General features: G+C 39.6%; 2 protein-coding genes across 6 annotated transcripts in view; one reads left to right on the top strand and one right to left on the bottom strand.

Moving 5' to 3' along the window:
• Window positions 1-1,804, bottom strand: part of MIER1 (MIER1 transcriptional regulator) — a 47,480-nt gene extending 45,676 nt beyond the window's left edge. For 2 of the 4 annotated variants that reach the window (XM_064719751.1, XM_064719752.1), the window contains exon 1: window positions 411-601. In XM_064719751.1, coding sequence (XP_064575821.1) covers window positions 411-419 — 9 coding nt within the window. In that variant the 5' untranslated portion in view covers window positions 420-601. Of the gene's footprint in view, window positions 1-410; window positions 602-1,240; window positions 1,332-1,458 lie in introns of those variants that run through there. The other 2 variants (XM_064719754.1, XM_064719750.1) reach the window with 2 other exon arrangements.
• A 141-nt stretch (window positions 1,805-1,945) lies between these two features.
• DNAI4 (dynein axonemal intermediate chain 4) lies at window positions 1,946-26,562 on the top strand. 2 transcript variants are annotated; one of them, XM_064720318.1, is made up of 17 exons: window positions 1,946-1,974; window positions 4,315-4,435; window positions 5,766-5,833; window positions 9,337-9,440; window positions 12,300-12,462; window positions 15,286-15,425; window positions 16,299-16,436; window positions 16,997-17,161; window positions 18,471-18,679; window positions 19,639-19,725; window positions 21,201-21,352; window positions 23,092-23,249; window positions 23,374-23,495; window positions 24,667-24,765; window positions 25,138-25,364; window positions 25,966-26,119; window positions 26,419-26,562. In XM_064720318.1, exons 1-17 carry the CDS (start codon window positions 1,952-1,954, stop codon window positions 26,467-26,469), a joined length of 2,181 nt encoding a protein of 726 aa, XP_064576388.1. In that variant the 5' UTR covers window positions 1,946-1,951; the 3' UTR covers window positions 26,470-26,562. The 2 variants fall into 2 exon arrangements, with proteins under 2 accessions (XP_064576388.1, XP_064576389.1); XM_064720319.1 differs by lacking the exon at window positions 16,997-17,161.
• The last annotated feature ends 584 nt before the right edge of the window (window positions 26,563-27,146 follow it).

The raw sequence follows: 27,146 nt of genomic DNA, 5'->3' as shown, positions 1-27,146 counted from the left end.
TTCCCATTTCCCCATTATTTCCCTATCATTATCATCTTACATCCCACAACACAACTCCCATTATCCCCAACTAACCCCCCCACTCCCCGCAAATCCTGGGAATTCCACCAGAAAGCTCTCCCGGGCTGCCTTTTAAGCAATTCCCCTTTGTTTTAGGGATTAAAAAAAAGATATTTAAAGGAAATAAAGCGCTGGTTTAGCATACGCGGTCCTATAAGAACCGGGAGGCGCCGCGCTCGGTCCCGCCCGCTCCCCTCAGGCGCCTTCAGCCCCCGGGACGGCCCCGAACGGGAGCGGGCGGCTCCCTGAGGGGAGCGGGCGGGACCGCCGGTGCCCGCGGGCCTCCGCTCCCCGCAACAAACTTGCGGCGCCGCGCAACAAGTTCCCGGGCGGGCCCCCGCCGCTCTCACCTCAGCCATGGTCGCTGGTAGTCCCGGGCAGGGGTCACATCGCCGGCAAGCGCCGCCGGGTCCCGGGGGGAGCGGCGGGAGCAGCGGGGACGGGACCGGGAGCGGCGGCGGGGCGGGAGGGGCGTGGCCACGTTACGCACGACGTCACCGCGCACCGCGGGAAGCGGGCAGGGCGCGTGCGGCGGCTGTCAGTCAGGGGAGGCCACGCCCATCCTCGCCTGTCAGTCAACGGGAGGGCACGCCCACTCGTATGTAATATAGCGCTGTTCAACCTGTCAGTCAGGGCGGAGGACGCGCCCCCTTCCTGTCACTTGGGGGGATTGGCCACGCCCTCGCCTGTCACGCAACGCACAGGCAAGGCTGCATCTGTCACTCAAAGTCTAAGGCCACCTCCTTACACGTCAATCAAAGCACACACCGCTCCCCACCGCCTGCCGCTCAGCGCACAGGCCACGCCCCCCGTTTGTCACGACGCCACAGGCCCCGCCTGTCACTCAAACCGCAAGGCCACGCCCCCAGCCGGCCGAGGCGCGGCCGCCGCGGCCCCCTCATGCCCATATATGTCATTAGGCACAAGCCGCGCCCCCTCACGTGTCACCGAGGAACAAGCCCCGCCCCTCGCCTGGCAATCACGGGGAGGCCACGCCCCCTCCGAGCTCATTCAATGCTCGGGCCCCGCCCCGGCCGGTGCTCGGTGCTGAAGCTCCCGCTCACCGCGGCCCCTCACGGCCCCCGAGTGCCCCCGGCCCCGCCCGCCGCCGCCACCGCCACCGCCTCGGCATCCTCGCCCCGCTCCCCCTTCCCAGCCCGGCCGCGGCCGCCGTACTCACGCGGAGAGCCGCAGAGGCGCGGGGGGAGTCTCATCGGCCGTGAGGCGAACGGGGGGTCCTCGGGGAACGGGGGCTCTTGCTGGGCGTGAGGCTTTTGAGAGACACAATAACAGCTCCAGGTTACACACAACACCCGTAACACCACCCCGAATAAACAGAACAAAGATGCGGACCCGGCGGTCGTTCACCGTGTCCTCCGGGCAGCCCCGGTGCCTCACCTGCCCGGCTCAGCGCTGTCCCCGGGCCGGCGCGGGGCAGCGCCCGGCGCGCCCGTCGGGCATCGCGGCCGTGTCACAGCGAGGACACCGCGGCCTCGGCCGTGCCCCTGCAGAGCCGCGGCTCACGCGCGCCCGGCGCCTCCGCCCAGGAGCCGCATCCCCGACCCTCACACGGTCCCCGCGGGCGGTGCCGAAAGAGCCGGCGGGCGCGACTTTGCTGACTCAGGGGTGAATCCCCCGCGAGGGAGGCGCCGCAGCCCCGCGGGAAGGCCGAGCGGCGGGCGGGGCGCTGGCGCGGCGGGCGCGGGCAGCGCCGGTTCGGTGACACGGGGCGGGGGCGGGACCCGAACCGGGGCCGGGGACGGCCCGGGGCTGCGGCCGCGAGCACAGCGCGGCCCGCGCGCCGCACGCCGACCAATCGGCGCCGCCCTTGCTGGCGGCCAATCGGCGCGCCGCGTCTTGGGCGGCGTTGTCACGGTAACGGCGCGACGCCATGCAGGGGCCGCGGCCTCCGCGGTGAGTGGGAGCGGTCCGGCCTAAAACTGCAATGATATGGGAATTAAAAAGATTTAAAGCCCTAAAAATACCTCTGAATAGATGATAAATTATAGTACAGACCCAGTTATAACAGATCATTAATTATAATTAATGATGGGAAAAGTTCCTTTGGTATAAATGGATTACATCCCTTAAAATACTTAGTAATACATAAGCTATAATATAGAATTAATTATATTCTGTAATATTAAATTATATTTAATAAATTACATGTGTCCAAAATTCTTTATTATAAATGGTTGACATCCCTTAAAACAAAGGGTAGCATTTACTGAATTGTAATATGTAATAAATTATATTCTATAATAAGTCATAATAAATCAGTGGTAAAGGTCCTTTATTATAAATGGTTTAAATATTTAATGGGTAATAGATCATGAATTGTAGTATATAATAAATTATATACTGTAATAAATTCTATTCTATAATAAATTGCATTCTATAATAAATTACATTCTATTATATATTATAAGGCATAAGAAGTTATAACAAATAAATAGTCAAAAGCCCTATTTATAAATGGTCGAAACCCTTTACAATAATTGGTAATATGTAATTAATTATTATACACAATAAATTATAACAAATGGCTGCACTCCTTTCTTATAAATGCTTAAGATCCCTTGAAATAATTATTAATATATCATAAATTATAATCCATAAGTAGCTGCAGTCCCACAATCTTGCATTATAAATTATTTACATCCCTTAAAATAATTGGTAATACATAAAAAATTGTAATACATAACAAATTACATTCAATAATATGTCATAATACATAATAGTTTATGATAAATAAATTGTTACAAATATTTTACTTATTACATTATTGTATTGATTATGAAGTGGTTTACATCCCTTAAAATAATTGGCAATATATAACTGATTATAAGAATCCTTTATTCTAAATGGTTAAAATCCTTTAAAATAATTTATATTTTATAATAAATTAAAATACATTAGAAATTGGAAGAATCCTTTCTTAGAAATAGCAATAAATGGTTAAAATTCTTTAAAATAATCGGTAATATATAAGTTATACTCTATAAGAAAAGGTAACAATCTTTTCCTATAAGTGGTTGCAATCCATTAACATAATTGATAATATATAATCAATATAAGAATCCTTTATTATAAATTGTTAAAATCCTCTAAAATAATTGATAATAAATAATAAGTTATATAAGAAATTATGAAAATCCTTTCTTATACATAGTTTACATTCTTTAAAATATATAATATTAAATATATATATATATTTGGTAATATATCATCAATTATAATCTATAATAAACTATAAAAATGCTTTACTATAAACTGTTGAAATCCTTTCTAATAACTGGCAATGTGTAATAATTGATAAAAGAAATAGTAGAATCCTTTATTGTAATAAGTAGAAATCCCTAAAAATAATTGGTAATTATAAGTAATTTTGTAAAATAAGTTTTATTATATAAAAAATTATAAAAATATTTTCTTATAAATGGTTTGCATCCTTTAAAATATTAGGTAATATATAATAAATTATAATATTTCAGAAATGGTCAAAATCCTTTCTTATAAATGGTTTACATCCTTTAAAATATTAGGTAATATATAATAGATAAGAAATTGTGAAAATCCTGTATTATAACTGGCTTAAGCCCTTTAAAATATTAGGTAATATATAATCAATTATAATATTTAAGAAATGGCAAAAATACTTTCTTATAAATGGTTTACATCCTTTAAAATATTAGGTAATATATAATCTATTATAACATACATCCTTTAAAATATTAGGTAATATATAATCTATTATAACAGATAAGAAATTGTGAAAATCCTGTATTATAACTGGTTTAAGCCCTTTAAAATATTAGGTAATATATAATCAATTATAATATTTAAGAAATGGCAAAAATACTTTCTTATAAAAAGTTTACATACTTTAAAATATTACGTTATATATAATGTATTATAGTATTAAAGAAATGGTACAAATCCTTTAATATAAATGGTTAAAGTTTGTTAAAATCCTTTAAAATAGTTGGTAATTATAATATAATTATTAAAAATAAGTTTTATTATATAAGAAATGATAAAAATCCTTTCTTATAAATGGTTTGCATCCTTTAAAATATAGGCGATATAAATTTAAAATAAATATATTAATACAAAGATATAAATTTTCGGTAATATATAATTATAATACTTAGGAAATTGTAAAAATCCTTTATTATAGATGCTTTGAATCCTTTATAATAGCGGGTAACAATTTGATATTTATCAATGAGCGTTCCCGTGCGTTGTTTGCAGGGCGTGGCCGGGAGCCAGCGGAGCCCCGAGCCCCCGCAGAGCCTCCACGGCCTCCTCGGGGGCTTCCCTGGGCAAAGAGCCCCGGGCCTGGCTCCTCGGGGGCAGCCAGGGAGCCCCGCAGGTGAGGGGAGAGCCGAAACACACCTGGGGGAAGGACCAGGGAGCCCTGCAAGGGTTGGGTTGGGAAAGGTGGGAAGAGCCCCAAATCCATGTGCAGGAATGATCTCAGAAACCCTGGAATGGTTGGGTTGGGAAAGGTGGGAAGAGCCCCAAATCCACGTGCAGGAACGATCTCAGAAACCCTGGAATGGTTGGGTTGGGAAAGGTGGGAAGAGGCCCAAATCCACCTGGGGGAAGGCCTGGAATGGTTGGGTTGGACACCCTTGGAAAAAGCCCCAAATCCACCTGGGGGAAGAACCAAAAAGCCCTGGAATGGTTGGGTTGGGAAAGGCGGGAAGAGCCCCAAATCCACGTGCAGGAACGATCTCAGAAACCCTGGAATGGTTGGGTTGGGAAAGGCAGGAAAAGCCCCAAATCCACCTGTGGGAATGATCTCAGAAACCCTGGAATGGTTGGGTTGGGAAAGGTAGGAAAAGCCCCAAATCCACCTGTGGGAATGATCTCAGAAACCCTGGAATGGTTGGGTTGGGGAAGGTGGGGAGAACCCAAATCCACCTGCTGGAAGAACCAAAAAGCCCTGGAATGGTTGGACTGGGAAAGGTGGGAAGAGCCCCAAATCCACCTGTGGGAATGATCTCAGAAACCCTGGAATGGTTGGGTTGGGAAAAGTGGGAAGAGCCCCAAAATCCACCTGTGGGAAGGATCTCAGAATCCCTGGAATTATTGGGCTGGGAAAGGTGGGAATGCCTGGAAGGGTTAGGTTGGACACCCTTGGAAAAAGTGGGAAAAGCCCAAAATCCACCTACAGAAAGAACCAAGGAGCCCTGAAATTCTTGGGTTGGAAAAAGTTGGAAGAGCCCCAAATCCATGTGCAGAAAGGATCTCAGAAACCCTGGAATGGTTGGGTTGGGAAAGGTGGAAAAAGTGGGAAAAGCCCAAAATCTGTCTGTAGGAAGAACCAAAAAGCCCTGGGACGGTTGGGCTGGGAAAGGTGGGAAGAACCTCAGAAACCCTGGAATAGTTGGGTTGGGAAAAGTGGGAAGAGCCCCAAATTCATGTGCAGGAAGGATCTCAGAAACCCTGGAATTATTGGATTGGGAAAAGTGGGAAGAGCCCCAAATTCATGTGCAGGAAGGATCTCAGAAACCCTGGAATGGTTGGGTTGGGAAAGGTGGGAAGGCCTGGAAGGGCTGGGTTGCCCCTCCAAGCCCAGTGACAGGAGTGGCTTTTCCCAAAAAATCCCAAAAATCTGGGGCTGGTCCTGCAGGAAGGCAGGAATTCAAACCCCTTCCAGGGAAATGATCCTGAAAATTATTCCAATTTTTCTCCAGGTTTTTGATGAGGAAGGGAAGAATGTGACACCCCAACCCCTCTTCCAGCCAGACCCAAATGCTGCCAGGCAAGAAAAGTTTGATTTAAAAAAAAATAAAGCATTATAAGTACTTTTTTTTAAAGTAAAGTATGTATTTTAAAGTATTTTATCTGTAAGTGCAGACAGGCTTCTATGCAAAATTATAAAATATAGAAATGAAAATATCGAATTAAGATATTAAAAATACCAGTTCAACTATCAAAATATGTTTAACATAATAAAAATTTATTTAACATAATAAAAATAAAAATTAACATAATAAAAATTTAACATAATAAAAAAATAATAAAATATGTTTAACATAATAAAATTTAACATAATAAAAATTCTCTGCTTTAATAATATTTAAGCAAGTTAGCTCTGTGTGGTTCTGTGCATCCATCTCCAAAAATGCTCTTGAACAAAACTTGGAGTTAAAACTCCTAAATTATTTTTCCCTACATTTTAATTACAAACTTCCAGCACAGAGGGGAAAAAAGTCAAAGACTTTGGGCTGACCAACGCAATTAAGCCATGCAAGGAAGGGAAATAATTATTGGTGTTTTAAATGAAAAATCCTGAGCCACAGCATGAACAAAATCAAGGAATAATTGTAATTGTTCACAATTTATAATGACGATAGTGAGCACTGATTTCTGAGATGGAGATTGCTTTTTCTGCCATGTTTCCCAGGCTGGCTGTTCCAAAGGACAATCCCAGGGCTTGGGATAGCAACCAGCATCAAATAGCTATAAAAATAACTTTAAAATTATAATTAAAATACTAATAATTAAAGATAGATACTAATAATATTTAAATATAAACACTAATAATTTAAATACTAATAATTAAATATAGATACTAATAATATTTAAATATAAACACTAATAATTAAAACACTAATAATTAAATATAGATACTAATAATATTTAAATATAAGTACTAACAATTAAAATACTAATAATTAAATATAGATACTAATAATATTTAAATAGAAACACTAATAATTAAAATACTAATAATTAAATATAGATATTAATAATATTTAAATAGAAATACTAATAATTAAAATAGTAGTAATTAATTATAGATACTAATAATATTTAAATATAAACACTAATAATTAAAATAGTAATAATTAAATATAGATACTAATAATATTTAAATATAAGCACTAACAATTAAAACACTAATAATTAAATATAGATACTAATAATATTTAAATACAAATACTAATAATTAAAACACTAATAATTAAATATAGATACTAATAATATTTAAATACAAATACTACTAATATTTAAATACAAGCACTAACAATTAAAATACTAATAATTAAATATAGATACTAATAATATTTAAATATAAATACTAATAACTAAACCACTAATAATTAAATATAGATACTAATAATATTTAAATACAAATACTAATAATTAAAACACTAATAATTAAATATAGATATTAATAATATTTAAATATAAATACTAACAATTAAAATACTAATAATTAAATATAGATACTAATAATATTTAAATAGAAATACTAATAATTAAAACACTAATAATTAAATATAGATACTAATAATATTTAAATACAAATACTAATAATTAAAACACTAATAATTAAATATAGATACTAATAATATTTAAATAGAAATACTAATCATTAAAACACTAATAATTAAATATAGATACTAGTAATATTTAAATAGAAACACTAACAATTAAAATACTAATAATTAAATATCGATACTAATAATATTTAAATATAAGCACTAACAATTAAAATACTAATAATTAAATATAGATACTAATAATATTTAAATATAAGCACTAACAATTAAAATACTAATAATTAAATATAGATACTAATAATATTTAAATAGAAATACTAATAATTAAAACACTAATAATTAAATATAGATATTAGTAATATTTAAATATAAATACTAATAATTAAAATACTAATAATTAAATATAGATATTAATAATATTTAAATAGAAATGCTAATAATTAAAACACTAATAATTAAATATAGATACTAAAAATATTTAAATAGAAATGCTAATAATTAAAGCACTAATCATTAAATATAGATACTAATAATATTTAAATACAAATGCTAATCATTAAAACACTAATGATAAATATAGATACTAATAATATTTAAATAGAAACACTAATCATTAAAACACTAATAATTAAATATAGATACTAATAATATTTAAATAGAAACACTAACAATTAAAACACTAATAATTAAATATAGATACTAATAATATTTAAATATAAGCACTAACAATTAAAACACTAATAATTAAATATCGATACTGATAATATTTAAATATAAGCGCTAACAATTAAAACACTAATAATTAAATATAGATACTAATAATGTTTAAATATAAGCACTAACAATTAAAACATTAATAATTAAATATAGATACTAATAATATTTAAATATAAATACTAATAATTAAAACACTAATAATTAAGTATAGATACTAATAATATTTAAATACAAATACTACTAATAAAAACACTAATAATTAAATATAGATAGTAATAATATTTAAATACAATTACTACTAATAAAAACATTAATAATTATAGATACTAATAATATTTAGATAGAAATACTAATAATATTTAAATATAAGCACTAACAATTAAAATACTAATAATTAAATATAGATAGTAATAATATTTAAATACAAATACTAATAATAAAAACACTAATAATTAAATATAGATACTAATAATATTTAAATATAAATACTAACAATTAAAATACTAATAATTAAATATAGATACTAGTAATATTTAAATACAAGCACTAACAATTAAAATACTAATAATTAAATATAGATACTAATAATATTTAAATACAAATACTAATCATTAAAACACTAATAATTAAATATAGATACTAATAATATTTAAATATAAATACTAATAATTAGAACACTAATAATTAAATATAGATACTAATAATATTTAAATATAAACACTAATAATTAAAATACTAATAATTAAATATAGATATTAATAATATTTAAATGGAAATACTAATAATATTTAAATATAAGCACTAACAATTAAAATACTAATAATTAAATAGAGATAGTAATAATATTTAAATACAAATACTAATCATTAAAATACTAATAATTAAATATAGATACTAATAATATTTAAATAGAAATACTACTAATAAAAACACTAATAATTAAATATAGATATTATTAATATTTAAATATAAATATTAATAATATTTAAATATAAGCACTAACAATTAAAATACTAATAATTAGAGATACTAATAATATTTAAATACAAATACTAATAATTAATAATTATAGATACTAATAATATTTAAATACAAATACTAATCATTAAAATAGTAATAATTAAATATAGATACTAACAATATTTAAATAGAAATACTAAAAATTAAAAATATTTATAATTACTTCAAAGTACCTCCAGCAAATGATGACTTTTTTCAGTTTTTTGGGACAATTTCTGTTTGTTTCTCCTCCCTGAAGGCCACATGGCAGCAGCCTGTGGGCATCACCCCAGGACACAGCACCAGCCAAGCCTGGCCTGGATGAGACAGAACCTGAGGAAGAGGCAGATTTGAGCTTGTCTGGTAAAGAGCACCCAACAATTGGACATTTCCCATGTGAAATTCTGGGATTTGGCCATTTCCCATGTGCAATTCTGGGATTTGGCCATTTCCCATGTGCAATTCTGGGATTTGGCCATTTCCCATGTGAAATTCTGGGATTTGGCCATTTCCCATGTGCAATTCTGGGATTTGGCCATTTCCCATGTGACATTCTGGGATTTGGCCATTTCCCATGTGCCATTCTGGGATTTGGCCATTTCCCATGGGACATTCTGCATTCTGGGATTTGGCCATTTCCCATGTGACATTCTGCATTCTGGGATTTGGCCATTTCCCATGTGCAATTCTGGGATTTGGCCATTTCCCATGTGCAATTCTGCATTCTGGGATTTGGCCATTTCCCATGTGACATTCTGTATTCTGGGATTTGGCCATTTCCCATGTGACATTCTGGGATTTGGCCATTTCCCATGTGACATTCTGGGATTTGGCCATTTCCCATGTGACATTCTGCATTCTGGGATTTGGCCATTTCCCATGGGACATTCTGGGATTTGGCCATTTCCCATGTGACATTCTGGGATTTGGCCATTTCCTGTGTGACATTCTGCATTCTGGGATTTGGGCATTTCCCATATGAAATTCTGCATTCTGGGATTTGGCCATTTCCCATGTGCAATTCTGCATTCTGGGATTTGGCCATTTCCCATGCACAATTCTGCATTCTGGGATTTGGCCATTTCCCATGTGAAACTCTATATTCTGGGATTTGGCCATTTCCCATGGGACATTCTGCATTCTGGGATTTGGCCATTTCCCATGTGAAATTCTGCATTCTGGGATTTGGCCATTTCCCATGTGACATTCTGGGATTTGGCCATTTCCCATGTGACATTCTGGGATTTGGCCATTTCCCATGTGACATTCTGCATTCTGGGATTTGGCCATTTCCCATGTGACATTCTGGGATTTGGCCATTTCCCATGTGACATTCTGCATTCTGGGATTTGGCCATTTCCCATGTGCAATTCTGCATTCTGGGATTTGGCCATTTCCCATGTGACATTCTGGGATTTGGCCATTTCCCATGTGACATTCTGGGATTTGGCCATTTCCCATGTGCAATTCTGCATTCTGGGATTTGGCCATTTCCCATGTGCAATTCTGGGATTTGGCCATTTCCCATGTGACATTCTGCATTCTGGGATTTGGCCATTTCCCATGTGACATTCTGCATTCTGGGATTTGGCCATTTCCCATGTGACATTCTGGGATTTGGCCATTTCCCATGTGACATTCTGGGATTTGGCCATTTCCCGTGTGACATTCTGGGATTTGGCCATTTCCCATGTGACATTCTGCATTCTGGGATTTGGCCATTTCCCATGTGACATTCTGGGATTTGGCCATTTCCCATGTGACATTCTGCATTCTGGGATTTGGCCATTTCCCGTGTGCAATTCTGGGATTTGGCCATTTCCCATGGGACATTCTGGGATTTGGCCATTTCCCATGTGAAATTCTGCATTCTGGGATTTGGCCATTTCCCATGGGACATTCTGGGATTTGGCCATTTCCCATGTGAAATTCTGCATTCTGGGATTTGGCCATTTCCCATGTGACATTCTGGGATTTGGCCATTTCCCATGTGAAATTCTGGGATTTGGCCATTTCCCATGTGACATTCTGGGATTTGGCCATTTCCCATGTGACATTCTGGGATTTGGCCATTTCCCATGTGAAATTCTGCATTCTGGGATTTGGCCATTTCCCATGTGAAATTCTGCATTCTGGGATTTGGCCATTTCCCATGTGACATTCTGGGATTTGGCCATTTCCCATGTGACATTCTGGGATTTGGCCATTTCCCATGTGACATTCTGGGATTTGGCCATTTCCCATGTGACATTCTATATTCTGGGATTTGGCCATTTCCCATGTGACATTCTGGGATTTGGCCATTTCCCATGTGACATTCTGTATTCTGGGATTTGGCCATTTCCCATGTGACATTCTGGGATTTGGCCATTTCCCATGTGAAATTCTGCATTCTGGGATTTGGCCATTTCCCGTTGTGACATTCTGGGATTTGGCCATTTCCCATGTGACATTCTGCATTCTGGGATTTGGCCATTTCCCATGTGCAATTCTGGGATTTGGCCATTTCCCATGTGACATTCTGCATTCTGGGATTTGGCCATTTCCCATGTGCAATTCTGGGATTTGGCCATTTCCCATGTGCCATTCTGCATTCTGGGATTTGGCCATTTCCCATGTGACATTCTGGGATTTGGCCATTTCCCATGTGAAATTCTGCATTCTGGGATTTGGCCATTTCCCATGTGACATTCTGCATTCTGGGATTTGGCCATTTCCCATGTGACATTCTGGGATTTGGCCATTTCCCATGTGACATTCTGGGATTTGGCCATTTCCCATGTGACATTCTGCATTCTGGGATTTGGCCATTTCCCATGTGACATTCTGGGATTTGGCCATTTCCCATGTGACATTCTGCATTCTGGGATTTGGCCATTTCCCATGTGACATTCTGGGATTTGGCCATTTCCCATGTGACATTCTGGGATTTGGCCATTTCCCGTGTGACATTCTGGGATTTGGCCATTTCCCATGTGACATTCTGGGATTTGGCCATTTCCCATGTGACATTCTGGGATTTGGCCATTTCCCATGTGACATTCTGGGATTTGGCCATTTCCCATGTGCCATTCTGCATTCTGGGATTTGGCCATTTCCCATGTGACATTCTGGGATTTGGCCATTTCCCATGTGACATTCTGGGATTCATTGGGTTCCCAGCATTATTTCCCCATTCATTTGGAGCAGCCACGGTGCTGTTTGTGCTCTGGCCCTCAGCAGAGCAGGAGGAGGAGGATGAGGAGGAGGAGGAGGAAGCAGCGCTGACGGAGGCAGAGCTGGCGCAGGTGGTGGAGGTGCTGCTGACCGAGACCGACACGCGCTGGATGCTGGACCTGCCCACGGCCCTCGTGTCCACCGAGGCAGAGGAGGCTGCCCGGGTGCTGTAAGTCACAAATGGCACTGCAAGTATTAAACCAGATTTTATACGTGTCATGGTAAAATAGCTTTGCTATAAATATGTCTAGTTCATTTATATTTCTATAAATATGTATTTATAGAAATATTAGATATATTATATAATGTTTATATATAAATATAAATATTAAATCTATTTTACACATGTAGTGTTAAAAGAACTTTGCTATAAATATATCTATTTCATATATATTTATATAAATATAATATATATTATATATAATAAATATAATATATATAATATATTATATATATATTATATAACGTTTATATATATATAAATACTAAATCTATTTCACACATGTAGTATTAAAAGAACTTTGCTATAAATATCTATTTCATAGATATTATATATAATAAATATAATATATATTTATTATATAATGTTCATATATAAATATAAATATTAAATATATTTTATACATGTGTTAAAAGAACTTTGCTATAAATATATCTATTTCATATATATTTATATAAATATAATATATATTATATATAATAAATATATATAATATATTATATATATTATATAATGTTTATATATAAATATAAATATTAAATCTATTTTACACATGTAGTGTTAAAAGAACTTTGCTATAAAAATATCTATTTCATTTAGATTTATATAAATATTATATATACTATAGATAATAAATATAATATATATAATATATATTATATATATTATATAATGCTTATATATAAATATAAATGTTAAATATATTTTATACATGTAGTGTTAAAAGAACTTTGCTATAAATATCTATTTCATAGATATTATATATAATAAATATAATATATATTTATTATATAATGTTCATATATAAATATAAATATTAAATATATTTTACACATGTAGTGTTAAAAGAACTTTGCTATAAATATATATTTTTTATTTATATATATTGCTATATATATTATATGTATTATATTTATATATATATTGCCAATATTAAAATAGATTTAATACATGTAGGGTTAAAATAACTTTGCTTAAATATATAGTTTTTATTTATATTTTACTGCTATATATATTATCTATTTTATATATTGCTATATATAATATATAACATGTATTTTACATATTCTATTTTATATATTATATTTATAGATTATATTTATATATTTATATATTTTATATAATATATATTTTAATATATATAATTTATTATAATTATATATTATATATTATATATATAATAATTATTATATATATTTTTATATATATTTTTTAATATTTTAATATGCTTTTACATATTGATATATGTATTATATATATTGCTACAAAGATTCAGTAATTTTAAATTTTATTTTCTTTTTATCATTTTTCTTTTCTTTTTATTTTATGTTAATTAAGCTTAGACATAGTAGTGAAATAACATCCAATGAACACATAATGAAGACACCTACTACAAATATACCAACTATCAGCACTCACTGTCTAAAGGCAGTGTGGGCCAGGACCTAAACTAAATAAAATAATAAAATAATAAATAAAACATTTAAAATAAAGAAATAACATAAATATTATAATTTAAAAAAACCTAAAATCACAACCAAAAAATACAGACGCTATATAAAAGTAGAACTGAAGAGAAGCCATGCTAAATAATTCTTAGAATATTAATAAAGAAAAAGTTTACTCAACATGATTATTTATGAATATGCAACAAGCTAATGTAAGAGAAAAAATATTTAAAAGGTGTCTCCAAAAATAAGTGTGCACTTGGCTAATCTTTATGTTCTTTACCTCCTGTTATCCTTTATGAAACTTTTAAAATTTTCACAAGAAAATAAACGTGTTTTTCCCAGCTGGCACCCATTTCCTACAGCTCCCTGTTGTGGGTGAAATTCTTCCTCCCTTCCACTGAAAATCCGTGGCAGCTTAGGAGAATGCAGGGCTGGAGGAGGGCGATAATTTGATTTTCAGGAGAGCAGTAAGACATTCCAAAGTGCTGCATTGATTCTTGTGGGTGGCTTCTAATTATTCATTAATTAACAAGAGTTGAAGGTAGCAGAGAGCTCCCCTTGGTCCTCCCTGAGCCACCAGGGCTTTGTGGGAGAAGTTTCCTTTTTGTCTCCTGCCTTTCACTGCCAGGTGTGAGGGCTCTGCATCCCCCAAAAAGCTGGGAAAGGGAATTTTGCTTTTTCTGGGCTCTGTTCTGCACAGGCCATTCCTGTTTTAGAGCAGCATCACAAAGATCAGAACGAGCTGCTGAATAATACAAAGGCTGAAATTCCTTTATCCAACAATCCAAAAGCAGGACATGGGGGACATGGAAAAGCCTCTCCTGATCCTCTCCTTGTTCCATATTGAAGTTGGAGGGAGAGACCCACCTTGCATTGGTCAGCATCGACTCCCATTTATTAATCAATCAGGCACCTTTTATAACAGTGTTAATCAAGTTCATGCATATTGCAAAATCTGAGCTCACAATAGGTCAGAGATAACACACCAACCCCTCCTTATGTTTCCAATACCAAGATTTGGGTTCTCAAAATTATTCTTGCTTTCCCAAAACAGCCAAAGATAGAACATCCACTTGTTATGAGAAAGCTGCCTGAGAACTCTGATGTGCAAGGCTCTCAAGGCCTTCATGTTTGTCACTTTTACCTGTAATTAAAAATAACCTGAGAACCTCTGCTGTTCACAGAAACAGGCTGTGAGAATCTGCTCCTCACAGCTGCCTTCTAGGCCATCCCTGAAAAAATCTCCAACAGTTCCAGACCCTGAGAATTCCAGGCAGGATTTCCCAGGGACTCACCAGGCACTGCTTCCTTCGTTTCCCAGGGAGAGGAACAAGATTTACACAGAGCTTTGTGAGGCTAAAATTGACAGTGAGTACTTTGAAGAAAAAATCGTGCAAACCTTCTCTGGAGCTGCCAAAACCAAGGAGGTGCAGTGTGAGCCCATCACCGTGGCAGAGAAAGGTAAACCTGGGACTGGAATTTTTACTGGGAACTGGAATTTTTACTGGTAAACCTGGGACTGACAAAAGGGAATTTTTACTTCCATCTCTGAGCAAACGTTCCCTCAATTTCCACTTGCAGAGCTCCGAGTGCAGGCAGGACACTGTGGGTTGTGGTGGCCTTTTCTGCCCCTCGTAAATCTTGAATTTAGTGCTGGAACACTGAATCCACTGCAATAAAATTGTTGTTAACACTCCCAGAGAATGTTATTGTTGTGTGTAAGAGGCTAAAGAAATCACAGGGAATGCTGTTGCAAACACTTTTCCTTTGTTAGTGTATGTAAAACCCCAAAAGTAGATAATAATCTGTTTTGAAAAGCTTTTTGCCACTTGTTTTGTGGCATCAGCAGGGCTCATTCCAGCCCCTCAGCACATCAAGGCAAAAACCCTGATGGAGCTGCAGCATCACACAACAGGAGGAGCTTTAAAATAATCTGCTTTAATGATTCTTATTAAGCACAGGCAACCTTTTCTGTCAATTTGTAAAAGATGGCAATTAAAAGCTGAAATTCAAATATTAAGTGAAAAATAGCAGTTCAAATATCAAGATCTATGGCAGCATCACACAACAGGAGGAGCTTTAAAATAATCTGCTTTAATGATTCTTATTAAGCACAGGCAACCTTTTCTGTCAATTTGTAAAAGATGGCAATTAAAAGCCGAAATTCAAATATTAAATGAAAAATAGCAGTTCAAATATCAAGATCTATGGAAGCAGAGGTGGTTCCAAAGCCCAGCCCAGCAGCTGGGGTGTAGGAAGCTCCCTGCAATAATGTAAAAGAAGAAGATAATAATGCAAAAGCAGAGCCCTGTGTGACAGGGAATTCATTGCCAGGGGTGGTGGTGACTCCCTGGGATCTGGACCATCCCCTGGATGCCCCAGGAGCAGAACCTGCAGAGACAGAAGGAGCCAAAACCCCAGCAGGGACAAGCAGCACCTCTCTCACAGCTGGGGCTGTCCCTTCTGCCACAGGTAACATTTCCCATTCCTGCCCTTCCTCATCCTCCTAAACCAGGCACATCCCTGGGATCCGTGGGGAAAACTTCCTGGAAAACACTGCCTGCAAGAATTGGCTGAAGAATCTTGGGCACGGCTGCACTTCTGTGCACACTGCCATCAGAAATCATCTTAAATAAAGAGAAATACCCAGGGACAGGGTTGGCTGGTACTCACTTTGAAAAGTAGAAGCAAAGCACCATTTGTGAAAAATTCCAGAGGTAGCTGAAAAAGATCAGTAAATTATAATAACAAAAAATTTTAAGATGATAAAATGATAAGAAAAGAAAATTATAGGAAGAAAAAATTCACAATGAAAGTATTTTTTTTTAATTCTCTGCTTTTTGCAGTGGAGGAAAATTCTTATCTCTTGTTCTTTCTGTGTCAAGTTTTATCATGCTCAAAGCATTTCTATGCCATTTATCTGTTATCAGAAAAATGTTATGTTTCTGTTGGGCTCCACGATCCTTGTGGGTCCATTCCAGCCTGGAATATGCCAGGATTCTGTAATTCAGCTTCTTCCATCCCCTTTGCAGACAGCGCTGCTCCTGCCAGGAGCCCCGGGGAGCAGGAATGCCCCTCAGGAGCAATCCTGACCTCAGCAAAGCTGCAGCAGGATTTAGTTGTCATGGAGAGGATTCTCATGGAGAACATTTTCCAGCCCAAGCTCGCGGTCTATCGGCAGATTCCCGTCCTCATAGGTTTGTCCTTGCTCAGTACCCTCTTTCCAGCCAGAAACTCCTCATTTTCCACAGAAATTCCTCACTTTTGCCTGGGTAGGTAAACCCACATGCAGCAGACCTGCCTCACTCCAGCCCAATCCAGCTGTCTGTCCCCAGCCAATTTTAGCCACAGTTTTAGAAGTTAGGATGTCTTAATTCCTTTCCTTTCCTTTCCTTTCCCTTTCCCTTTCCTTTCCTTTCCTTTCCTTTCCTTTCCTTTCCTTTCCTTTCCTTTCCTTTCCTTTCCTTTCCTTTCCTTTCCTTTCCTTTCCTTTCCTTTCCTTTCCTTTCCTTTCCTTTCCTTTCCTTTCCTTTCCTTTCCTTTCCTTTCCTTTCCTTTCCTTTCCTTTCCTTTCCTTTCCTTTCCTTTCCTTTCCTTTCCTGAAATTTCCTTTCCTTTCCTGAAATTTCCTTTCCTTTCCTTTCCTGAAATTTCCTTTCCTGAAATTTCCTTTCCTGAAATTTCCTTTCCTGAAATTTCCTTTCCTTTCCTTTCCTGAAATTTCCTTCCTTTCCTTTCCTGAAATTCCTTTCCTTTCCTGAAATTTCCATTTCCTTTCTGAAATTTCATTTCTGAAATTTCCTTTCCTTTCCTGAAATTTCCTTTCCTTTCCTGAAATTTCCTTTCCTTTCCTGAAATTTCCTTTCCTTTCCTGAAATTTCCTTTCCTGAAATTTCCTTTCCTGAAATTTCCTGAAATTTCCTTTCCTTTCCTGAAATTTCCTTTCCTGAAATTTCCTTTCCTGAAATTTCCTTTCCTTTCCTGAAATTTCCTTTCCTGAAATTTCCTTTCCTGAAATTTCCTTTCCTTTCCTGAAATTTCCTTTCCTGAAATTTCCTTTCCTGAAATTTCCTTTCCTTTCCTGAAATTTCCTGAAATTTCCTTTCCTGAAATTTCCTGAAATTTCCTTTCCTTTCCTTTCCCCTTCCTTCTGCAAAATATTTGCTGAAAGGGCAAATTTTTCTTCTGGTGTGAATAATTGGAGTGAGATATAAACTATAATAATATAGGTTATATATAATAGTACAGCTTAAATAATATGGGTTATATTTAATAATACAGGTTATATTACATAGGTTATATACATAAATATAAAATAATATATAAATATAAAAAATATATAAATATCAAATGATATATAAATATAAAATAATATATAAAATAATATGTAAAAATAAATATTGATTATAATAAATATAATTATAAATATCAATATATGTATGCAATTATACCTATAATGAGGTAAATGAAATATTTCCACTCAGATTCTGCATCTGTGCATTTCAGAACCTGTTGTCACCTCAGACACCGAGGGGGAAGAAGATGAAGAGGAGGAGGAGGAGGAGGATGAGGATGAGGATGAGGAGGAAGCAGCAGAGGCAGCTGAAGGCCCAGCAGAGGAGGCAGGCCCCAGGCTGGAGCTGCTGTGGTCCTACAGGTGTGATTTAACCAGGGGCCACAGCGTGAGCAGCATGTCTTGGAACAAAGCAAACCCTGTGAGTGCACAAACCCTCCTGAGCTGATATCTGAGCTGATTTTTAGATATTTGGCCACAAACTGGGACAGGCAGCTGGGGCTGGCAATAAATCCTGATCCAATCCCTCACTCTCACTGCTTTAACCCACAGGCTTCCCTCACATCACAGCTTTCCTTGGCCCAGAATTTCATTAATTGCTCCAGTTTACCCTGAGCACCAATGTTCGTAGACTTGGGCTGTTCTAAAATTGAAATTTAACCCCTGCTGCTAAACTTTGTTATCATTGATGGAGTTTGTTTGTGGTAGTTTAGACGCCACGTCTTTGTCTCTAACAGGAGCCTCCCAAAACAGCAGAATTCCTCAAAATTTAAGGATAAGATGCACAATAACAGCACAGAAGGCAAAGCTTCCTAAATCATGTAAAACTCATGTTTTCTCAACTCACTTTTTAACAAAAATAATGAATGGAAGAGAGGCAAAAAGCAGCTGAGGATGAGAAACAGAAACCCAGTGAGGGGGAAAAAAAGAGAGAAAACAAAGCTTTTCATGCTTTTAGTGCACCAAATCTCCAGATATTAAAAAGTTAGACACATTTAGAGACTTCAGTCTTAGAATACAGGGCAAACAATCAGCTACTTTTAAAATGTGAGTTCCACAAACTACTTGTTGAGTGCAAGAAAAGAAAAATTACTGGAGCTGAAGGCTGCTGGTTTTTAGTTCTGCCTATGGAAAGGAATGAAGGGAATTCACTGGACTGGGGAAAGCTGAAAGCCAGGAGTCTGAGGTGCTCTGACAGCTGACCCTGAAAGGGAAAATGAAAAGCACTCTATTAAATAATGCACAGTAAAATATGATTATAGAGCAATGTATCTCCTGCACGGGAGAGAAGCTTTGTTACTGCAGACACAAAGGAGCTTTGGAAATGCCCTGCTGGGCTCCAGGTGGATCTGGGGCCCTGCTGTTGCTCTGTGCTTGCAGGATCTGCTGGCTGTGGGCTACAGGGAGTTTGTTTCTCGGGGTAAGAAGAAAGGCCTGGTTTGCTGCTGGTCACTGAAGAACCCCATGGTAACGAGCCCTTTTGTTTGCTTTCCCTGCAATCTGCTTTTCTCTGGGCAATTTCTGCTGTATTTCCCTTTTAGCTGCAGTTATTTACTCGAACTTCTCACAACACTGTCAGTAAGAGAGGAAATTTCATAGATGTGACATTTACACCTCTGCAGATCCATCTGAGAAGGGATCCTTTAAAACCAACCATTAAAAAAATGGTTTTTAAATCCATTTAAAACCAATCATTAAAACCAGCCATTTAAAAAAATAATTCAGAAATCTCACTTACAAAGCGTCCCCAAAGTAAAAAAATTCTGATTGCCATAAATTACAACATTCCAGTTTGATTTCTACTACGAACTTCTCTTGGCCAAAATTGTATTAGACTAATTTAGACTGGGCAGAGTAAAATCTTTGATATATCATTACCACACCAAAAACTCTCGTGATTCCTAGCTGTCACCATAGATATTTTTATGAATTTGGTTTGGAGTTGCCTTGCCACACCAAATGCTCTCATGATTCCCTGCTGCCACCATAGATATTTTTATATATTTGGAGTAGCCTTGCCACACCAAATACTCTCATGATTCCCTGCTGTCACCACAGATATTTTTATATATTTGGAGTAGCCTTGCCACACCAAATACTTTCATTATTCCCTGCTGCCACCATAGATATTTCTATATATTTGGTTTAGAGTAGCCTTGCCACACCAAATACTCTCATGATTCCCTGCTGTCACCATAGATATTTTTATATATTTGGTTCAGAGTAGCCTTGCCACACCAAATACTCTCATGATTCCCTGCTGCCACCATAGATATTTTTATATATTTGGTTTGGAGTAGCCTTGCCACACCATGATTCCCTGCTGTCACCATAGATATTTTATAATTTGATATTCCTGCTGCCACCATAGATATTTTTATGTATTTGGAGTAGCCTTGCCACACCAAATACTCTCATGATTCCCTGCTGCCACCATAGATATTTTTATGAATTTGATGATTCCCTGCTGCTACCACAGATATTTCTATATATTTGGTTTGGAGTAGCCTTGCCACACCAAATACTCTCATGATTCTCTGCTGCCACCACAGATATTTTTATATATGTTTGTGTAATTTTATTGGTTTAGAGTAGCCTTGCCACACCAAACTCCATTTGGATATCTTATTTGAGTAGCCTGCACACATAATATTTCTCAATGATATTTTTGTTTTAGAGTAGCCTTGTCACACCAAATACTTTCATGATTCCCTGCTGCCACCATAGATATTTTCATGAATTTGGTTTGGAGTAGCCTCACCTAACTGATTTTCCAGTGTCATATTTCTGCGCAGTCTTTATCTTTTTCCTAGTTTTATCAGTTGTAGCAAGAAACGCATGGCCCTAGAGAATAGAGAACCATTTCTGCTGGCTGTGGGCTCCATCCCTGGCCTTGCTGAGTCTCAGCCCGGCTCAGGGCTCGCTGTGCTCTCTCGTGGCAGTGGCCAGAGCGCATTTTCCGCTGCGAGCACGGCGTCACCGCTGTGGATTTCTGCCGGGCCCGGCCCCACCTGCTGGCCGTGGGGACAGCCAGTGGCCGCGTGGCCGTGTACGACGTGCGCAGCCGCCAGGACACCGCGCTGCTGGACAGCAGGTCAGGGCTATCCTCCTCATCCTCATCCTCATCCTCCCCTGAGCCGGCAGGGCTGGGACAGGGCAACAGGGACCCTAAGGTGTGGAGAGTTTTATTAATAGTTGGTTAGCTGAGAAAGGCCATGCTGACATATTGCCGCTGGTTAAGCTGAGAGAGGGAAATCAGCAGTCAGCAAGCTGAAAGGAGATGTCAGCAATTAGCAATCAGTGGCCTTGCTGCAACATGAGGAGAGGGAGTAGAGATTAGTCCTGAATATCTCCTGAGAATATGTAGAAAGTATCAAAAGTAGGACCATAGGAATGTAAAAGTAGGTGTAACTGCTGATATCTAACTAACCAATCCTGAGCTCAACTTTTGCAATATGCATGAAGTTCATTACAAACTGTATTTAACCCGCTGTGCTGATCAATAAAATCGGGCCTGTGATGATCAATTGATGTCCTGGTCTCCTTCCTTCGACACTAAGGGACTGCAGCTATGCGCCCCATCAATTATAGATTCATTAATAAATAGTTCATATTCTGGGACAGCCCAGCCCTGGGTAATAAATCCTTGTGGCAAACCAGGGGTAGCTTTTGGTGCTTGCTCTCTGATCCCTCTTGCCAAAACTGGAGAGAAATCAGCAAAAGTGAGGAGCAGGTCAGCCTGGCCTCCACCTCCTCCCCTGAGCCAGCAGGGAGTGCCAGCCCCTCACCCTCTAAGGGGCTACAGCTCTTTACCCCAAAAATTATGAATTCATGGATTTATGCTTCATATTCCATGTCCTAGCTGGGACAGCCCAGCCCTGGGTAATAAATCCTTGTGGCAAACCAAGGGTAGCTTTTGGTGCTTGTTCTCTGATCCTTCTTGCCAAAACGGGAGAGAACATCAGCAAAAGTGAGGAGCAGTCAGCTGGCCTCCGCCTTCTCCCTGAGCCAGCAGGCCTGGGACAGGGCAACAGGGAGTGCCAGCCCCTCACCCTCTAAGGGGCTACAGCTCTTTACCCCAAAAATTATGAATTCATGGATTTATGCTTCATATTCCATGTCCTAGCTGGGACAGCCCAGCCCTGGGTAATAAATCCTTGTGGCACAGCAGGGGTAGCTTTTGGTGCTTGCTCTCTGATCCCTCTTGCCAAAACGGGAGAGAACATCAGCAAAAGTGAGGAGCAGGTCAGCGGGGCCTCCACCTCTTCCCCTGAGCCAGCAGGCCTGGGACAGGGCAACAGGGAGTGCCAGCCCCTCACCCTCTAAGGGGCTACAACTATTTACCCCATAAATTATGAATTCATGGATTTATGATTCATATTCTGTGTCCTAGCTGGGACAGTCCAGCCCTGGGTAATAAATCCTTGTGGCAAACCAGGGGTAGCTTTTGGTGCTTTCTCTCTGATCCCCCTTGCCAAAACAAAAGTGAGGGGTGAGCAGAAATTAAGAAGAAAATGAGAGAGGGGAGGGGTGGGTGATGAGGGAAGCACCTGCCCTAAGGGCACCTCCCCAAGTCTTTCCTGCAAGGTGCAGACTGATTTCATGGCACAAGCACATAAACAGTGCCTTGAAACTAATTATCAAACATGTTTAATAAGGAAACATTCTCCTGGAGAAAACAACCAATGTTCAGACCATTTTTTAAAAAGAAAAGCTAAACATTTCTGTTATAAGACTTAACACTCATTACAAAGTGGAAGCTTAATTATTTTTCAGACATGTTGTCTTGCCTTTGCTCATCTGTGATTTACCACATGTGTTTTTTTGTCCCAGTGCGTCCCTAAATAAGCACAAAGGTCCTGTGTGGCAGCTGAAGTGGGTGGAACAGGAAGAAGGTGCAACAGGCGGTGACAAAGAGGAGAGACTGATGTGCATCTCAGGAGATGGGAGGATGACCCAGTGGTTCATTCAGCAAAGGCTGGATTGCTCTGGTGAGCCCTGGAACTGCTCTCTCTGACCCCAGCTGGCATTCTTTACACCAGTAACCCCACAAAACACCTCAGAGCTGCACATGGGATCGCTCCTGTCTGACAAAGCCTCCTGCTCTCTGCACAGACGTGATGCAAATCAAACGAACAGAAAGTGAGAAGAAAAAATTGCCAGGTGAGAGAGAAAGGAAAAGTGAAGGTCCCATATCACAGCAGGCAGCTGGAATGTGCTTTGACTTCCATCCAAAGGTAGGCTCAGAAAGCCCATCCTGGCTGGAGTGTTATCCAGGAAAACTCTGCAGCAGAGGTGGGAGCTAGCCAGGGACTTGGCACTGCTATTTAAAGGATATTAATTTTGAAATAAATTGCTTTCTAGCTACTAAGGTTTACCCCAAATGGGTGAAATGGTAAAACAAGCCCTGTCCTCCTGATGCCCAGAGAGGCTGCCTGGAGCACAGGCTGGGCAGTGTTAAAGGAACAAAGAGGGGATTTATTAAAAGGCCTTCAAAGAATACACCTTGGGCAGTGCAAGAGCCTGGCCAGGGCTACACCCAGGATGGACAATGAGTCACAAGTTCTCACACTTTCATAACCCCACTTTTTAAACCCCAATATGGAAATGGACCACACTTTTTTGGTCCATTTCCATATTGTAGTTCATTGTCCAATTCCAGCTCCAGGTTCTGCAGTCCCAACCTCCCAGGTTGCTCCCCTCCATTCCCTGTTGTTTGCACTTTTGGGGCTGAAGCTGCAGTGGTGTCCTTGGTTCTGGGCTGGAAAAGGATTGTTCTGTGTGCCTGAGGAGAGGAAAAGGATTGTTCTGTGTGCCTGAGGAGAGGAAAAGGATTGTTCTGTGTGCCTGAGCTGTGAGGAGAACTTGGTAACATTTATATGAAGTTCAGATTTATGTACCAATGCAGTACAGAATTGTGGGAAATGGATTTATAGGGTAAATGGTGGGAAATGGATTTATAGGGTAAATGGTGGGAAATGGATTTATAGGTGAATAAGCTCAAACTTCAGGCATCACTCCCAGGCACGTTACTCACATTTCCTTGGGCAGGCCTCAGGGCAGTTCCCCTCTGAGTGATGGCCAGGGTTGGGAGAATTTGTCCAACACCTCCCACATCCAGAACTCAGCTGAGCTTCTCTTCATCCAGCTGAGTCCTTCCTCCACAGAGCACTCGAAGAATTCATGCATTTTCCACATGGATTGCTGAAAAACCAAGATTTTGAGGAGTCAAACCCCAGCACGTTGTGCATTGGTGGAGAACACGCCCAGCAAATGTGCAACGTTGTGGTTGCACTTTCCCCAGCACTCACAGGAGCTCCTCCTTGGCTCTGAACTCCTCCAGCCCTGGATGATTTCTGCAGGAGTGATAAATCCATCCAACCCAGGCCACTTTGCCCTTTCTTTCAGGACACTGATATTTTTCTTGCTGGAACAGAAGAGGGGCACATCTACTGCTGCTCTTGCTCAGGCAAGGAGCAGATTCTGGGCACATACAGAGGCCATGAGGTGAGTGACACTGTAAGCAAGGACAGCAGGAACTGCTCAACTCAAAAATGGAATCCTTGCTTATATTTAGTGAGCATCTGCAACAAAAGAAACCTAAACTTCTATGAGTAATGAATTCCCACAGCATAAAGCATCACAGTCTTACAGGATTACTTGCTGTGCTGTCAGGACTTTTTCAAGTAATTTATTAAAATTGGTACTATAAACTGTTTTAAAGCTTTAGTTCTGGCTTTGTTTTAAGACAGCAATCAGAAACCTGATTGTCGTGTGGAGTTAAATAGTCTTACCTGTGGGAGGAAGGCTGGGTAGCTCCAGAAGAGATCCTGCAGCTCTGCAGCAGCACCCAGCTCTGTTTTGTTTCTCTCCAAACAGGGCCCTGTGTACAAAGTTGCCTGGAATCCCAGCAGCACCGACATGTTCCTCAGCTGCTCTGCAGACTGGAGCATCCTCTTGTGGCACAGGGATTCCCACACACCCCTTTTAACCTTCACCTCTGTCACAGCTGTTGTTCACGACATCAAGTGGGCTCCACACTCTGCCCTCATCTTCGCAGCAGTGAACGAGAAGAGGGTGGAGATCTGGGATCTGAGAGTCAGCATGTGAGTAAGGGCTCTTCTCAAGGAAGAGGCTGAAATGTAATTGTCACACGTTGTTACCTCATCAGTGTTTTTATCAGATCATTACGGCTCCATGTTTGTAAATACTCGTTGTGTAAAAGCACATGGTGGTTACCAGAGATTTGGGGTGAGAAGGGAAGGAGCTGGATGCCTCCTGGAGCTGATGAAGTGTAAAACTGCCCTTTCTCTGCAGAAATTGTGGCAGAGTTAGGAAGAGAAATAACAAACCTGAGCTACTTTGGTAAAGATTGGATGGTCTGAAGTTGAGGTGACTGAGTTACCTGTGACCTTGTCCAGCTGCTCTGGGTTTTGTGTCACTGACAGCGTGCAGCCCTGGTGGATCCAGAGCCCTGCCACATCCTGCAAATTATTCATCTAACAAAAGTATTAACCACCACTCTCCAGGTTAGGACAGATTTTAGGCAAGTAGGATATCTCAGTTAACAGCAGCTGGGATTTTTTCTGCAGGCAGAGCCCAAACCAAGCCCTGCCTCCCTTCCCGAGTTTCCGAGATAACCTAGAGTGAGATGTGCAGCCCTTCAGCTGCTGCATGCACGGTGCCCATTGACTCTTTGGCTTGCAGCTTCGACCCGGTGCTGTGCTGCGCCGGCAGCCCCGAGGGGACGCTGAGCTCGCTGCTGTTCGCCACCAACGCCGAGTGCCTGCTGCTGGGGGACAGCCGCGGCCAGGTGGGCGTGTGGCTGCTGCCCAGCCTGCCTGGCCCCAGCGCCCAACAGGTACGGCCGTGCCCTCCTCAGGGCCAGGGCTCCTTCCCCAGCCAGGCAATCCCGGGAAACACCCAGCCAGGCAGTACTGCAATAGCTGGGATCACCATGCTGGGTTAAAGGTGGTGGTTCCTGCTCTTCTGCTGCCCACACCACTGGGAATTCATTTCCTTTATAAATGAGATAAATGATTGCATGCTGCCAAATAGGGCATCGCAAATGCAACCCAACCTGCCCTGCCAAAAAGTGCTGTTTTCCAGCTTTAACAGAATTCCACAGAAGAATCAGCTCTTTTCCCTCTTGTTTTCCAGGTTGGCTCCTTGTATGACATTGTTGCTCCTGCTGGAGCTGTTAAACAGTAGCTGATATCCCTTCTCCTTCAGGAAACACCTGCTGTAGTGTGAACGTAAACTGGTTATCTTTTTTAATCAATAAAGTTTCTCTTTGAAGCCACACGGCTTAGAAACTTCTTTCAAACGGCCTCGATTTCCTCCTGGAAGTCCCCTCGTTGCACCACCAGTGCTCATGCATGGGTGGCCTCCTCTGGAATCCTGATCATGGAAAGGTCTCTGCAGTCTTTTCTCCTTGGGCCTTTATCCCTTTCTGCTTTTCCCCCAAAGTATTTTCTCTTTGGGTTGAAAGCAGGCAGTGTTTGGCTGCCCGGGCTGGCTTTTTTGAGAAGAAACAGAAAAAATTACCCAGCTGGATTTCCAGGCACTTGCTGGCCACAGGAAACAGGGAGCATCTCCAGAGGAGTGATTAAGCACAAGCTGTAGCCCTGCTCCGAGCACATGATGTATGGAAACCTGTCTTTTATGGATGCAGAACATGCAGCCTCTCTCATTATCCTGACAATAAACACCCAGCACTCAAACACAGCACTGAATTAAGGATCATTTGTGCTGCATTAACATCCACTTCCTCCTGTGTGCTGCACACCTGACAGGAGACATGCAAACTTCCCCCGACATAAAATTCATCTTGGTGTGTTTCAAGGAAAGACACTCGTTAAGGTGAATCATTTGTTAATCATTATTAT

Source organism: Zonotrichia leucophrys, chromosome 8 (assembly GCF_028769735.1).
Source record: "Zonotrichia leucophrys gambelii isolate GWCS_2022_RI chromosome 8, RI_Zleu_2.0, whole genome shotgun sequence".
NCBI lineage: Eukaryota > Metazoa > Chordata > Aves > Passeriformes > Passerellidae > Zonotrichia > Zonotrichia leucophrys.
Note: the sequence above shows the minus strand (reverse complement) of the source record. Positions and strands in the feature narration are given on the sequence as shown.

Excerpts from the sequence above, each read along its gene's own strand:
- DNAI4 (XM_064720318.1), top strand. The coding sequence starts at position 1,952 with ATGCAGGGGCCGCGGCCTCCGCG. Across the intron at positions 12,463-15,285 it reads GAGGAGGCTGCCCGGGTGCT|GGAGAGGAACAAGATTTACA; the intron begins GTAAGTCACAAA and ends TTCGTTTCCCAG. Across the intron at positions 15,426-16,298 it reads CATCACCGTGGCAGAGAAAG|GGGTGGTGGTGACTCCCTGG; the intron begins GTAAACCTGGGA and ends ATTCATTGCCAG.